Below are 14,369 nucleotides of genomic sequence, written 5' to 3'. Positions count from 1 at the left end.
TATAAAAAGATAGGCAGGTAGTCAGAAGGCAATTGCAGTCAATAAAGTGTTCAATTTAAATAGACGAAGTTTATCTGTCAAGCATGAAGGTCAAAGTGAGGAAATAAAGTGAAACCTGCCGCATATATTTATACCTTGCTTAAACAATAGCCATACACTACCAAGAGAAACAGCAAGTAGCAAAGTAGCAAGAGAGATAGTATAACCTACACATTCACTGACTATCTTCAAGTAGTAGATTCCACCATGAAGATTCAATCCCATCATACTCAGAGTTAAATAGTCCCTCCGTACTTCTGACAGACTTTCACTTTTCTCTCCACTAACTATCCATAACATTAATCTAATTAACTTGACTATTTAACTATCAACTCAAACAACTAATTCCAAACCAACCAAGTAGCTAATTAACTAACCAACTAACTACTAAATATAACTAAACAGAACACAAATTCAACCATCATTCCACCCCCTTCGATGCTCCCCCCTCACCGGAACTGAATTGACACATCAACCTCTCTACTACCTACTTACTTACCCACTCAACCACAACACAATAACCTACGTACTTAATAAACTGCAGTAGTACTTGCTTAAGCTCGGTACATAATCACTCAGAGAGAGGGAGGAGAGGGGTGGTGCAAAGGAAAGTAAACAGAACACCCACATACGTTTGAAGTAGACTACTTACCAGCCAACCAACTCCATCTACAGAGTACTACATTAAGAGATATAGGTCAATACATGCATACTAATGCAACACACAACAACAATAACCCCCGGTCATTCCGGGACTCGACTCCATCCACATCTGCGGCCCGCAACACATGATGGAGACAGCAGCAGCAGCAGTGGAGTACTACGTATTAAGAGAGATTAAGATCGATCCTACCTACGATACAGACCAATCAAGCAAGTAAATCCGCTCTCCCGCAGAGAGAACAGACAGGCAGACAGCCTGAATAGGAGATTAAAGTCGATCTCAAAAGACCTAAGCAAGCAAGTCAGCTCAGCTCAGCTGAACTCACACGCAGACAGACAGACAGTCAGTCAGTCAGACGACAGTTTGCTTTGCCTGGAAATCTCCACTCACACTCACACTCACAGCTCTGGAAATATGTACTCTGTATGTATATATATGTATATGTATATGTATATGTAAGTAGGTAGGTATGGTTGCATCCCACCCACGCACATTCACGAGCACTTTGAATCCCACGATCGATGCCTCAGATCCACGATGACAGATGTAGTAAATCACATCGGTTCTCACTCCTTCTTCCCCCATGATGCTAAGAGAGAGAGAGAGAGATAAAGAAAGAATCGTTGACTCCAACTCTACTCTGATATACTCACTCGCCTATATTGATCCTATATATATACTACTACATTATGATATTTACAAGGGAAGAGAGAATTAAGGGGGAAGAAGAGACAAAATTGGTGTCTGCTCAGTGCTCACAGCCTGAGTCCCACTTCTGAGTGAGGTGTCTTACGGCCAGCAATGCAGTCAGTCTCGCATATGCACCTGGTCGGGAGGTGGGAAGGGGAGGCAAGAGCCGGTCATCTGCGCGGACTTTAACTTTCCGTTCGCCACGGTCATGTAGCAGTAGTAGCAGCAGCAGCAGCTGCTGCTGCTGCTGCTGGTGTTAGTTAGACGGGCGGACGGACACACAGACAGATGAACAGACAGCAGACAGCACGAGACTCCATTCCTGCTGCAAACTAAGGACATAACATAAGTACATCCGACAAAGTTGCCCTCGGACCACATCTCAGACCAGGCCAGACCACACCAAGACATTACTTAAGAAGGCAGAAAGATGTGGAGGCAATCTCAATTTAGAATGAGAAATAGGATACGTCAATTATGGACGGCGAATTAGCGTATAGAGTAAAAACAACATACTGTCATGTAGCAAAACGCACACGTAAACTGCAAAGGAACGTCTATAGAACACAATCCGACAGCTCACAGGGCCGAGAAGAGGCCTGACCGCAGCAAACCCAGCCACCTCGCGCACTTCGCCAGGTGTCCGGTTCGTACAATTTATCACCCTCCTTCGACCCGCTTCACCTGTCACGACTCAAAATAAAATTGATGCTCATGCTCAAAATGAACAGAAAAATAAAAAAGCAATTCATCTCCCGAGGCACAATGCCACGCCGTGCGAATTTTGGCTCAAGCAAACCGATATTCAATTATTATCATAAGAAACAGCACAGTACTGGAATTAAAGGAAACCAATTGCTTATTAGGCAACTTTACACGACCATGATAAGGGTTTCAAAAAAGCGTACACACAAATGTTTGGTATCAATTTGTCCTTTACAGAGCGTACTGGATCAGACCACCGAGGACGGCAGCAAGACCAAGAGCGGGCATGTTGGCCCCGTTCATGACGGAGGCGCTGTCGCTGCTGGTGGAGGAAGAGCTGCTGCTGCTGCTGGTGGAGGAAGAGGTGCCAGAGGATCCATCGCTGGTGGTGGGGTCGGAGGTGCTGGCCTTGCAGGTGTAGGTACCACGGATGACGTTGTTCTCACGCAGGGTCTTGAAGGCGCTGCAGCTGAAGTTACCAGTGCTCTGCATGTTGAAGCCACCCTTAACCTCGGTCAGGGAAGAGAGGGAAACCCTGGACACACGAGTTAGCAAACAGAACGTCTTATCGGAACAAAGCAACTGGAGAAACTTACTCGTCGAAGTCACCGCTGAAGTCAATGGCACCAGTGACCTCCTTCAGGTCGGGGAAGTTGATGGACTTAAGCTTGTCGTTGCGAGCAATCTGGAATCCACCGTTGACGGTCTTGAGGACGGGCATGCTGATGTTGTTCAGCTTGGTGTTGTCGTCGAAGACAAGGTCACCAGTGGTGGTGAGGTTGGCAGCGCTGAAGTTGGTGAAGGTGTTACCCCAGAAACCAAGCTGACCGCTGAGAGTCTCGAGAGAGGGGATGGAGACACCGCTGACGTTACGGAAGGTCATGTTGGTACCGGTACCGAGGTTGGGCAGGATAATCTGCAGGGAGTCCATGTTACCAGCGAAGTTGATCAGACCAGTGGCGTTGGTGAGCTCGTTGACGTTGACGGTCTTCAGGTTGGTGTTCTCGGTGATGTCGAAGGTACCGACGGTCTTAAGGGAGATACCGTCCAAGCTGGTAAGACCAGTGTTGGTGATGGTGACACTGCCGGCCTCGGAAACACCCTTGGTGAAGTCCAGGGACTGCAGCTCGGGGAGAGCAGTCCAGGAGATGGAACCAACGCTGGTGAGGTTGGTCAAGCTGAGGGTGGTGAGGGTAGTGAGACCGTCCAGCTTGAAGGTGTCGCCAATGGAGCTCAGGGAGGAAGAGCTGAAGGAGGTGATGTTGCTGCCGCCGGTGCAGCTCAGTCCACCAGTGATGGAGGTGACACCGTTGAGGGTGAGGTCACCAGAGGCGCTCTCGCTGATCTCAACATCACCCTTGAGGGTGGTGCAGGTCGCGTAGCTGTCAAGGTCACTCTGGCTGGAGATGGTGATGGTGCTGTCGGTGCTACCACAGCCTAAATTGTTATCAGTAAGTGCCGTTCACTACTCACTTCATCCAGATTATCGCGGGTGGTACTCACTGGCAGCCATGGCGACCTGGGCCGCAGCAAGAGCGGGGAGGGCGTATTTGATGAAAGCCATTGCTTAGGATAACTTGAGACTGTATAGTCGAGAAGATGTCAGTTACCAATGTTCACCTCGACTGCTTCTGAGCCACTGCCAAGGTCCTTCACACTGCAATCCAACAGATCCAATCCCAGTCGTGGCAGGCGCAAAGATAGCAGATGAGACAGCAACTTGAATCAGAAAAAGTCGACCTACCAATGACGGCTGATGGTTAAGTATGCAGACTGGGGCGAGGCGAGGCCCTTTGTTGACACGGATAGCAGCGTAAGAGCTGAAGAAGGGGGGCTTGTGAGACAATAAATAAGCGAGCGAGTGAATTAAGAGCTTCAACGAAGGAGAAGCTTTATGGACGAAGACCCTCAGCGAGAGAAAGTGCGCAGGTTAGGCAGGCACGATTTGCACGGGGAAGGGAAGAAGGGGAAAGAAGAAAGGGAAGGACAGAGGAAAGCGAGAGAAACGAGAGAGGAAAGGGAAAGAAGGACTGGATGGCTGGAAAAGAAAATCTTCTTCAGAAGAAAGTGGGAAGACTTTCAGGGAGGACAAACCAAGGCAAGAAAGGAGTCGTGGCCCCGAAAAGGCTGGTGGACCTGAGACCGGGGAGGGGGCGTCTTTCTCTCCTTGCGACGTTACCGGACCTGCGTATGAACGCTGCTCATACCCGTAAATTACACAATTTACCGTGCCTGTCCTGGTTTAATTAATTAACTTCGGGAGGTGGGCGATTGGCCCACGGTAACGGAGAGCGGAAAAAGAAATCGAGGAATCCTGATCTTGGTCCTGGAAACGAATGGTCCATTTGGTTTAGTTTGCTCCATCCTGTAACACCTCGCCAATGGCCAACTTCTTGCTCATGCGTCTGCTGATTCGTTGTGCCATCCCTTTGGCTCCTCTTCCTTCCCCCCTTCTTCCCCCGTCTCTCAGGCTCTCAGCAAATCCTGACCATTCATACCAAGCATAGGCTTCTGGTGCTTGTATTCATTGCTCGAGCCGATGCAGCAGCTTGAATCGGACTAGATACTAACAACCACTCCCGCAGGCAACTTTACTCCGTATTTTTGACTGTATCGAAAAAGTCTGGCCCCGTTTCTTCTGGCTGCGATGGTGAAGTGGGCTTCCCATTCACAACTCAAACGTCATACTACAATAGTCGATCTGACTTGTGAAATCTATGAACAACCCGACATCATCCATTGGTGCCCCCCGCCACCCATTCAAAACATCAGCATCTCATTGCTGAAACCATCAGGAAGTCGTCAACCACAACTGACAGGTGACTCCTCTAATGGAATGCAACTCGATTCATCACGGACATTCGTTGTGGCAGGTAACAATACTGACAAATTTAGCATCCTGCCGCTAGGAGGGGCCAGACCCCAATCGCGCATTGCTAGGGAGGTCCTGACTAATATTAGCATCCTATACCAGGAACAAATTATACATGTATCTCACTGAGCCTGCGATGGCCTGTGTGATCTAGTGAGGTCGACTAATTATCTACAATAGAATCTCCGGAGTATCTATGGAGGATATATTCATATCGCCAACACAGTATTGGCTTATCCCTTCGCTCCACCATCGATTTTGTTCGCCTATTATTTATCCCTTTCCCACTCAACCGCAGCCAAGTCAGCTTGTTTTCCATCGCCCGCAGCATGAGTGACACCACGAAGCTTCTAAGAATGCTAGTATCAAATTCAACAACACCTAGCGAGTCCGGTCGCTGTATAGTGGTCGATCTGAATTTATTGGAATCTGAGGGGGACCCGCTTTTCCTCCCAGTGCGGACTCGACTCCGTCCTCCCTCACAAGTCCTGTCCTTTGCCTGCCTTACGTTGGTATGCAGCGCCCTGTTCGCGCGTTGGAATTTCGGTCGCCTAGATGCCTTTGAGTTGCTTTTGCCTCTGGACACGTATGTGTGTAGAAAACGGCAGACGACTGAGGCGAAAAACAAAAAAGAAAGGTAAATGTTCTAACGGTCCATTCTGTGGCACTGCTATGATCCCCGTTTTCAGTTTGAACTCATTCTTGTTCTTGTTCTTTGACTTCCAAGATGAATGCGCTGGACCTCATGCCTGAAAACTCAATTCTCGTCTTGGCTTCAGGTACCGGTGGATACAGAATCATAACAAAACAATGTCTCGGGAAGCTAATAATAAAGTGGCGAATCGATGGCTCTGAGGGGGAGAGCATCACGTGTGTCTTACAGCTATACGTAACACGGCTGTAACTCCCATACCCACTGTTAGTGGCCCCCACTTGGCCTGGCCACAAAGTACTCCGAGTGCTGGTGCTGTAATTTCCAGTCGTCGTATCTTACATACCATACCGCGATAGAAATTGGCCGGCTGGATAAGATGATTAGACACTCCCGGCGCGGTCAGCCAGAGTCCAAAGCTGCTTGCCCATAGGCGCATTCTTCCCATGCTAATTTCATAGTGGCAATGACTCGAAACATCCATGATATGACATGATCTATAGCTGCCTCGTTGAGACTTTCAAAAGCGAGACAAATTCCAAGTTGAGTCTCAGATCTTGAACGGTTGCAGAAAGGGTCAGTCAGATCTCCATGTATACACCCGGCTATGCGCTGTAAGGGGATTCTCCGTCGTTATGATCCTCTCACCCGTCACAAAAAGGAATAACGGGATGATTGATTACTTCCCTGCGAGGAGAATCCCGCGCGCATTATCAAAACCTGGCAAAGAGCGATCGCCGTGGTCGCTGCCACTATTGCTTGTTCTTTCTCGATCCGTTTAGAGTTCTTCAGCTATCAGACCCATTCCTACTCCACAACTATCCGTCGCAATAATAAGACTGCCCTGGGAGATAATCTCGCTCCTTAAGTGGCGCGAGCCGCCCTTGCAACTGACTTTGATGAGATTTCCTATTTCTTGTTCGCGGTGGTTATATTTGGATGGAGTTGGTCGATTTTGCCTCTCAAATGATAATCATGTCGAACCTCGGCTTGGCCAAGGCAAGCTGCTGCAACCTCTTTCATTGCCGATGTTTCACTTCTGACGCTGCGTAATAAAGCGCATGTACTAATGAAGTAGCCGATAAATCTTACCACCGAGCACGTTCTCCCAAACGCCACTAGACGCGGGTGGCTGGAACCGGCTAGCACTGTTTTGCCTGATAAGGATTGAATATGGTCTCCCAGTCTGACGCATCCAGTATGACAACTTATGATGTAGAGGGGGGTTGGGATCGAATCGTTCGAGGACGGAGTATACTTTGACTTTGACTGACAGATCATTCAGCAGTGGCAATGAGGCCCAAAAGCATCGGAATCATTCTGGCGTTCTACAACTCCCAGGACTGGATGATACACCCTCTTCATAAGATACTTTTGCCGAGCACTGCACATCATAACTCTCCCCTATCCATCATAACAAACCATAAATCATCCATCCCAATTACCCCCTATATCACGGCTAGAACGACCCAATCCGCTCACTAAAAGCTTTAGCATCAAAGCCCGTACAAGGGGACCGACCGGATCAGCTTGTCGGCATGGGACAACTCACCCCGACCATCATCATCATCACCATAGTAACCTAGCCCCAATACCGACCCCCTTTTTCTTAGCCACACCCCGATCCCATGATGTTCAGAACCTCAATGGGCGGGGCAAAAAGCAAACATACGTATGCCTTCTCCTCCATTGCGAAGAGCGAAGCTTTTTCTTTTCTCGGGATAAGACGTTCGGTATAGATAAACCAATGCTTGTTTGTCTACGGGAGTACCCAATACGGGGTTAAATGCCCATTCGGGCAAAATATGATGGATGCAGTGGATGATGGGCATACTTACAGCCCAAGAAAAAAAAAAACCCACTCGCCGACCAGTGGAGGATTGTCGTTGCGCCCCCTTTAGGCATCGCTCAATTGTTGTCAGATAAGTATTTACTTTTACCTGGTGGACTAGACCTTACTTACCAATCACCTACCACGGATGAACATGTCATCCCATGGAACCGGCTTCCTCTAGGGGTGATCTATACCTTGGTACTTTGTAGGTTCACCACGCACTTCACACTGTCTATGGAAGGTCCGTACGGAGTAGTCTAGTTAGTTTTTATCAACCTACGTAGTGGCTGGGCCGCGCTTCCAAACTATTTGACCTTCGTGGATGCACACAAGGTCTTTTTTTTTTTTTTTTTTTTTGCCTTGAGATAAAAGATTTTATAGAGATGACGCGCAAGCTCCCTGCGTTCGGTCGTTTCCGTCCGACTCTAGAGTCCTACTTACCCACCAAGTAGCCTAAAGAATATACACCAGTCATGTTATCGGTTTCGGTGATCTTCCGCATCTTATCATCATCGTGGGCCACCAGACCAACATATTGATCGTATATTCTTCTATGGAATAGTATGTAGTACTATGTAGTAGCGATGCCTGCGACCATCGGGATCAAAAGCCCTTACGAATTACAACACATATCAACCAGTGAAACATGGCCAATCGGACAGTTTCCTTTCAGATAAATGAAATCGCAACGTTTGGTGGAGGGGGGATGGTGGTGGTTCTGATAGAAGCTTTTTTTTTTTCTCTCCGTTGATTGATGCCTACGGCCCTACGCATCACGAGATCCATAGTTAGATTTCAAGTATTTTTCTTCCCCTCTTTCCGGAGGATTCCATACCGGGTAAATATTCCACATTCTTATTATTCTAGAAAAAAGTGTCCGCGAACCGTGGATGGGGTCATGATTACTGCTACTACGTACATAATTGAGTGTGGATGGGAGAGGAGGTCTAGTATGTCGGATGGATAAATGTATATTTTAAGTTAGGGGATGGAACTGCCCGGCACGAGACTTTCATGTTTGCAGTACGGAGTAGCTGCCACCATTTAGAATCCAACAAAATGACATTTCGCCATCATTGATGTTCAGTCTAAAACATTTTGAAATATTTTGATGAACAATAATTTCTTGGGTTCATTTCCTAGACTAATCATACCCAGGACCCATGATACTGCAGGTTTATCATGTTACTCAACATACAGCGTGTCTAACCACGGAATGTCATATGACACAACAACAAGTGATTGAACTCATTGAAGACCTCAAATCGCAGTGATGATGTTTCACACCTCTCAAATGCGGGGGATAAGAGAAAACCGCAATAACAAGCGGTATGGAAAACTGACAGACAGGAAACCAACCAAGGTTGATTGCTAAGACAGCTTGCTGCTCGTGACTTCCCGAGCTTATGTACTCCATCCTCATCATAGTACTACTCCAATGATACGAACCGCCATGACTGATCATACTACCTACTAACAAGAGCAGCAATAAATCCTTACTTCATTCACTCATAAATAAATATATACTATATCAAGATACATTCTGCTGAACAGCGACTGACTCAATGATGACCCTACGACGCTCCGCTCGTCTAACCGCAGCGTCAGTATCCAAGAACAACAGCACCACCAGCAGCAGCAGCACTATCCCACATCTGCAACCCAGAACTCAAACAAAGAGAGCAGCCAGCAGAACCACAAACGGTGTCTCAAAGACACGAAAGCCTGCAGCAGCAGCAAGGGGCAAGAAAGCGCAGCTAAATGCGAATCCCAAGCTGGACCAAGCTTCTCCCCTCACAGATGCACCAACGACATCATCATCGCACTCAAACAACAGCAGACAGTCACCTAATACTACCACTACCACTGCTACCACCACTACTAACAACATCTGGGACCCCATCCCCACCCCCAGCAGCAGAACAACCCCTCCCCCACTCGACCGACCCGTCGAACCGCACCACACCAACGCAACGCTCCTAACCCCCCACGGCTCATCACTAGTCGCCTACCCCCCAGGCACAGATGCGGACGCATCCCCAAGCAAGACAGGCCGGCCCCGTCCCACCGCCACAACAGGCACGCTTCTCGAGAAAGCAGCCGCGCACCTGATCGCCACAGATCCGCGCCTCGAATCGCTCATCCGCGAACATCCCTGCCCATTGTTCACGCCGGAGGGTCTAGCCGAGGAGATTGATCCGTTCCGGAGTCTCGTTAGCAGTATCATTGGACAGCAGGTGTCCGGGGCAGCGGCGAAGTCGATCAGGGATAAGTTTGTGGCGCTATTTAATACCAACACCAATGATAATAAGAAGGATGAAGATGGTGGTACAACTAGAACAAGCTTCTTCCCCACTCCGGAAGACATCATCAAAAAGGATATCACCACGCTCCGGACAGCAGGTCTGTCCCAGCGCAAGGCGGAATACATACATGGATTATCGGAGAAGTTCGCCAACGGGGAACTGAGTGCCCGGATGTTGTTGAATGCTAGTGATGAGGAGCTCGTGGAGAAGTTGACTGCTGTGAGGGGTCTGGGTAAATGGTCTGTGGAGATGTTTGCTTGCTTTGCTCTGAAACGCATAGATGTGTTTTCCACGGGGGATTTGGGTGTACAGTATGTTCCTTTTTGATTACCTGTGGGTGGTGGTGAGTGTGATGGGCAGATGCTGACTTGTTGCAGGAGAGGTTGTGCGGTGTTTGTGGGCAAGGATGTAAACAAGCTGAAGGGAAAGGGTGGCGGTAAGTTCAAGTATATGCCTGAAAAAGATATGTTGGAGCTGGCGGCGAAGTTTGCTCCGTATAGGTATGTGGTATTCTTTGATTTTTTCATCGGGTTGTTGTCTGACATTGGTACTAGGAGCTTGTTCATGTGGTATATGTGGCGGGTGACGGATGTCAATATTGCTGTGTTGGGTGGGTAGATACTACTTGGTATATACAGACAGGATATAGATCTCAAGCATCGGATGGGTATAGTGTGTAGAACTACTATATGTACATTACTCGGGAGAGGTCGAACGTATGTAGGTCTGCTACAGCCAACTAGAGAACGATGACGAGTGAATTTGTACAGTATCAGTACACGTGATTGAGCACCATAAATCAAAAGCTTCAATTAACGACCAGCCAAATGCTCTCTTCCCCCTCTCTTCTTCGCAGCATGCCCGCCGAGCCGAGCCAGGACAGCAAGTAGTTCTCTCTGATACTTAGTGATACCCGCCCGTCTATAAAACCCCAGCGGCATTTTTGTATACCGTAACAAAAGTAATCTAGTTCAGCGAAGCCATCAGAGGCATAATCTACCGTCTGACGACAAGGGCGTCGAGGTCTTCGCGCTCCTGCTTCTCCTTCTCGATCTCGCGGATGATGGGGCTCAGGTACTCGACATCCTGGGGGACGACGACAGTTAGCATCCACCACATGAATATGGTCATAAACGCGATAATTATCATAACAAAAAGACAATATATCAAGTCCAGTCAACATAAGCATGAATATGGAGTAACCAAGGTGGGTTACAAATCCCGCTCACGGGATTGGCCGATGCGTTTTTGCGGAGAAACTGAACGGGCAATTGACGGATTGAATTCGACTCACCTCCTCGGGCTTGGTCTGCTCAGAAGCGGGAAGGAGGGTGTGGGAGATGGAGCACTATTTTTTGCGCATATCATATTAGTTTTTGTGTTCTTCGGTAGTTGGGTTGGGTTTCGTTCGGTATGGGACGGACCTGGAATGCTCTGCGGATGCGGAAGACACGGTCGTAGGCCTCCTTGGGAGGGAGACGCTTAAGGGCCTTCTGGACGACGTCGTTCTCCTCGGGGATCAGGTCATCAGCCCTGGTTTGATTGTTAGTTGATGGTTGCAATGGAGGTATGGGTATGGGTTGGTTCGTGATGCCCGGACCAGCGGGCGACGGCAGCAACATGATATGGATAGCCAAGTGGAGGGTGCTGATATAACATATCCCCCCGCAATTGAAATCTATCCATTGTCTTTGCCATTGATTCGTAGTCGCTGATGTTGGTCCGGGAGAACCGCCCAGGAAGGTAAGGGAGTCGCCTACTTCAAGCCGAGTCTCCTGTAACCAGAGGCATCGGTGTACCACTGGGCAATGGGCATCATCCAGCGCTTGAGGAAGGGGCGCTTGACGATGTAGCTGGCGAGTGAGGGAGCGGACATGGTGAATGATCCCAGCGGGGTTGATCGGGTCCAATTGACGGGGTGGTGTGGAGGGGGAGGATCGCGAAATGTCAGTCAAGCTGAGCAGGAGATGGCCCGACGTTGGAGATTGTGCAAAACGGAGGTTCGGCGGGTGACTTTCCCAAAAACATCCGATGTTGATGCCTGAGGCATGAGGGATCTTTCCGAGAAGTACAGTCAGGACTGTCTTCCACGTGACGGGCTTATGTGTGCCTCAGGCCGAATAAGCGGCGCGCTTGGAGGCGGACAAGATTCACTCATTCCCGAACTCCACTCCACCTGACTGACTGGAATACGACTAAGACAATCCCTCCAGCTCAATTCATCCCGTCCTCATTGCTCCGTCCTGTTCCGTCTGCTTCCTCTTAACACCGGCGCTCCCTTCTGTTCGGACTTCACCCCGACGGTCTTTGATTTAATACTTTGGTTTGTACTCACCGGGCATGCCGCTTATTATCAATCCGTTGAACATTTTTCTTAGTTCGATTCCCTTTCACTCCGATAGGGGAGCTGCGTTGCTCCTACAGACCCCGCCCCGTCTGTGCTTCAGATAGGCCAACCTTATTACGCCCACTCCTCCCGGCAGCATCGGCTCCTCTCTGAGAGAAAAAACCCTTCAATTCACTGTCTCGGGGTAGTTTTTTCTGTTCTACCTTCGCCCCGAACGACGTCACGCTTTCCTCCCCTCTCACCACGATTTGACACACGGGTTATTTTTGGGTTCCGGAGCGAGCACCGATATGCTCGGATCCGGGAACCCTCGGTGACATAGTAGACGGATTGCATACTGCTTTGAGCGCTGGCTGGAAAGATGTTCTCTGAAGGCCATGGCCCGTCGGGGGCTGCCAGCGGCTCTCAAGAGCAGCAGGGTACAACTTCGGACAGCCCGCCATCGTCTACGCTTCATGTATCGGCCGAGTCTCCATCCCAACCTACTTTTCTGGATCGCTTCGAAATGCTTGCTACACGTGTGCCGGATTATTACATCACACCGTTTTGCGGGGCCAGTGCGGGCGTTGCCTCGGGGATCGTTACCTGTCCTCTTGATGTAATCAAGACCAAGTTGCAGGCTCAGGGTGGATTCGCGCGACGACGTGGCGGCAAGTCGGTCGAGGCTAAGACACTGTACCGGGGAATGCTGGGAACTGGACGAGTAATATGGCGGGAAGATGGCATTCGAGGCCTTTATCAAGGATTGGGTCCTATGCTCCTGGGATACCTGCCGACGTGGGCGGTCTATTTAGCGGTCTACGATCGATCTCGGGAGTATTTCTACGAAACAACAGGTGAGGAGTGACAACCAGGGGTTGGTGATGGTGAGGCTGACGTTGGAACAGATAGTTGGTGGCTTTCACGAGGTTACGCCTCGATAACGGCGGGCGCTTGCTCGACACTTGCGACAAATCCGATATGGGTGATTAAGACACGACTTATGTCACAGAGCCTCCGGTCAAGCAGCGAAGGCTACCGGGCTCCGTGGCAATACAAAAATACATGGGATGCGGCCCGCAAAATGTACAGAAGTGAAGGAATCCGTTCGTTCTACTCCGGCCTGACTCCAGCGCTGCTGGGACTGGCGCATGTGGCCATTCAGTTCCCTCTCTACGAATACTTGAAAATGGCATTTACGGGCTATAGTATTGGCGAACATCCTGATACTGGCAGCTCGCACTGGGTGGGCATTACATCCGCGACATTCCTGAGTAAGGTTTGTGCCAGCACTGCGACATACCCGCATGAAGTGCTTCGGACACGACTCCAAACGCAGCAGAGGACATCACCGGCGGCCTCGCCCGAAGAGATCTCGTTCCGCGGCGGGATGGATCACCCCCAGGGTCATAGCAGGCCCCCGGGTGCGGCTTCGTCGGACGGGATGCCCAATCGACCCCGGTACACGGGGATCATTCGCACATGCCAGACCATTCTGAGAGAAGAAGGCTGGCGCGCATTCTACTCTGGGATCGGCACGAACCTGTTCCGGGCAGTCCCGGCTGCGATGACCACCATGCTCACTTATGAGTACTTGAAGAAAACCATTGGACATGTGCAACATGAGGGGGAGTTGAAGCTGCAGAAGCTGGAGGCCACATCAGACAGTGGAATCTAATTACTAGACGGATGGTCTGTGACAAGGTGACGAGCCAAGGGCATCGCACCTGAGCTGGGATTTATTGCACCCTAGCGATTTTATTTTTGTTCCGTGCTAGTCGTACATCGCGAAGATACACTACCATAGAGGACATTCATTTCCTGGGCTGCAGCCCATGATATCCTGCCTGCACGTTGTTTTGATCCTTTCGACACATCCTCGGCACAGCGATACACCCCTGCGGAGTAGGGGTAGATGTATGATGTGCTGTTGACATGTGAAATTCCAAACAAACTAGTCTTGTTCTGAGTTGTTGAAATTCTTGGTGGTTATGGTTGTGAGCGTTCTTGTCATTTTTCCCCCGGATCGATAAACCTCAATTGCGATTGTATATACATACAAATCTTCCCTCTAGAACATATGCTTCGTAGTAAGATAAATAGCATTCAACATTCCGAAAACAACTACGCAGCTAATCTGATGAAAATAATCGGGGGGATACATCCATCATCCATGCACGCAGCTGCATTCCCCCTCTCCGTCCGTTTCCCACATGACATCAGCGGGAAAGTCACGTGACAGTTACACTAAAAACCACCGGCGAAATTCTCTGTGCGGTTT

At 49.3% G+C, this 14,369-nt stretch overlaps 5 protein-coding genes across 5 annotated transcripts; 3 read left to right on the top strand and 2 right to left on the bottom strand.

The window, feature by feature from the left end:
- Positions 1-2,171: 2,171 nt before the first annotated feature.
- On the bottom strand, positions 2,172-3,897 carry ecm33 (GPI-anchored protein Ecm33). The gene is made up of 3 exons (XM_025659228.1): positions 3,602-3,897; positions 2,695-3,535; positions 2,172-2,633 (listed from the first exon to the last, which is right to left on the bottom strand). Exons 1-3 carry the CDS (start codon positions 3,660-3,662, stop codon positions 2,330-2,332), a joined length of 1,206 nt encoding a protein of 401 aa, XP_025519809.1. The 5' UTR covers positions 3,663-3,897; the 3' UTR covers positions 2,172-2,329.
- Positions 3,898-5,131: 1,234 nt separating this feature from the next.
- On the top strand, positions 5,132-5,741 carry BO85DRAFT_445295 (uncharacterized protein). Its single transcript, XM_025659227.1, has one exon. The coding sequence runs from the start codon at positions 5,300-5,302 to the stop codon at positions 5,609-5,611; it is 312 nt and encodes a 103-aa protein (XP_025519808.1). The 5' UTR covers positions 5,132-5,299; the 3' UTR covers positions 5,612-5,741.
- A 2,996-nt stretch (positions 5,742-8,737) lies between these two features.
- On the top strand, positions 8,738-10,584 carry alkA (DNA-3-methyladenine glycosylase II). Its single transcript, XM_025659226.1, has 3 exons — positions 8,738-10,073; positions 10,140-10,262; positions 10,317-10,584. Exons 1-3 carry the CDS (start codon positions 9,022-9,024, stop codon positions 10,378-10,380), a joined length of 1,239 nt encoding a protein of 412 aa, XP_025519807.1. The 5' UTR covers positions 8,738-9,021; the 3' UTR covers positions 10,381-10,584.
- Positions 10,585-10,599: 15 nt separating this feature from the next.
- On the bottom strand, positions 10,600-11,746 carry BO85DRAFT_445287 (ubiquinol--cytochrome-c reductase subunit 7). The gene is made up of 4 exons (XM_025659225.1): positions 11,523-11,746; positions 11,187-11,295; positions 11,057-11,110; positions 10,600-10,848 (listed from the first exon to the last, which is right to left on the bottom strand). The coding sequence occupies exons 1-4, from the start codon at positions 11,636-11,638 to the stop codon at positions 10,759-10,761; spliced, it is 369 nt and encodes a 122-aa protein (XP_025519806.1). The 5' UTR covers positions 11,639-11,746; the 3' UTR covers positions 10,600-10,758.
- Positions 11,747-12,139: 393 nt separating this feature from the next.
- Positions 12,140-14,207, top strand: BO85DRAFT_388980 (putative mitochondrial carrier protein). Its single transcript, XM_025656731.1, has 2 exons — positions 12,140-12,945; positions 12,997-14,207. The coding sequence occupies exons 1-2, from the start codon at positions 12,471-12,473 to the stop codon at positions 13,764-13,766; spliced, it is 1,245 nt and encodes a 414-aa protein (XP_025519805.1). The 5' UTR covers positions 12,140-12,470; the 3' UTR covers positions 13,767-14,207.
- The last annotated feature ends 162 nt before the right edge of the window (positions 14,208-14,369 follow it).

The sequence above is a fragment of the Aspergillus piperis genome (assembly GCF_003184755.1).
Source record: "Aspergillus piperis CBS 112811 unplaced genomic scaffold BO85scaffold_2, whole genome shotgun sequence".
Classification (NCBI taxonomy): Eukaryota; Fungi; Ascomycota; class Eurotiomycetes; order Eurotiales; family Aspergillaceae; genus Aspergillus; species Aspergillus piperis.
The sequence above is the reverse complement of the archived record's forward strand: the minus strand, read 5'-3'. Positions and strand labels throughout refer to the sequence as shown.

Excerpts from the sequence above, each read along its gene's own strand:
- BO85DRAFT_388980 (XM_025656731.1), top strand. The coding sequence starts at position 12,471 with ATGTTCTCTGAAGGCCATGGCCCGTCGGGGGCTGCCAGCGGCTCTCAA. Across the intron at positions 12,946-12,996 it reads GTATTTCTACGAAACAACAG|ATAGTTGGTGGCTTTCACGA; the intron begins GTGAGGAGTGAC and ends ACGTTGGAACAG.
- BO85DRAFT_445295 (XM_025659227.1), top strand. The coding sequence starts at position 5,300 with ATGAGTGACACCACGAAGCTTCTAAGAATGCTAGTATCAAATTCAACA.
- ecm33 (XM_025659228.1), bottom strand. The coding sequence starts at position 3,662 with ATGGCTTTCATCAAATACGCCCTCCCCGCTCTTGCTGCGGCCCAGGTC. Across the intron at positions 3,536-3,601 it reads CCAGGTCGCCATGGCTGCCA|GCTGTGGTAGCACCGACAGC; the intron begins GTGAGTACCACC and ends ATAACAATTTAG. Across the intron at positions 2,634-2,694 it reads TTCAGCGGTGACTTCGACGA|GGTTTCCCTCTCTTCCCTGA; the intron begins GTAAGTTTCTCC and ends TCGTGTGTCCAG.
- BO85DRAFT_445287 (XM_025659225.1), bottom strand. The coding sequence starts at position 11,638 with ATGTCCGCTCCCTCACTCGCCAGCTACATCGTCAAGCGCCCCTTCCTC. Across the intron at positions 11,111-11,186 it reads GCATCCGCAGAGCATTCCAG|TGCTCCATCTCCCACACCCT; the intron begins GTCCGTCCCATA and ends CGCAAAAAATAG. Across the intron at positions 10,849-11,056 it reads AGCAGACCAAGCCCGAGGAG|GATGTCGAGTACCTGAGCCC; the intron begins GTGAGTCGAATT and ends GTCGTCCCCCAG.
- alkA (XM_025659226.1), top strand. The coding sequence starts at position 9,022 with ATGATGACCCTACGACGCTCCGCTCGTCTAACCGCAGCGTCAGTATCC. Across the intron at positions 10,074-10,139 it reads ACGGGGGATTTGGGTGTACA|GAGAGGTTGTGCGGTGTTTG; the intron begins GTATGTTCCTTT and ends GACTTGTTGCAG. Across the intron at positions 10,263-10,316 it reads GCGAAGTTTGCTCCGTATAG|GAGCTTGTTCATGTGGTATA; the intron begins GTATGTGGTATT and ends CATTGGTACTAG.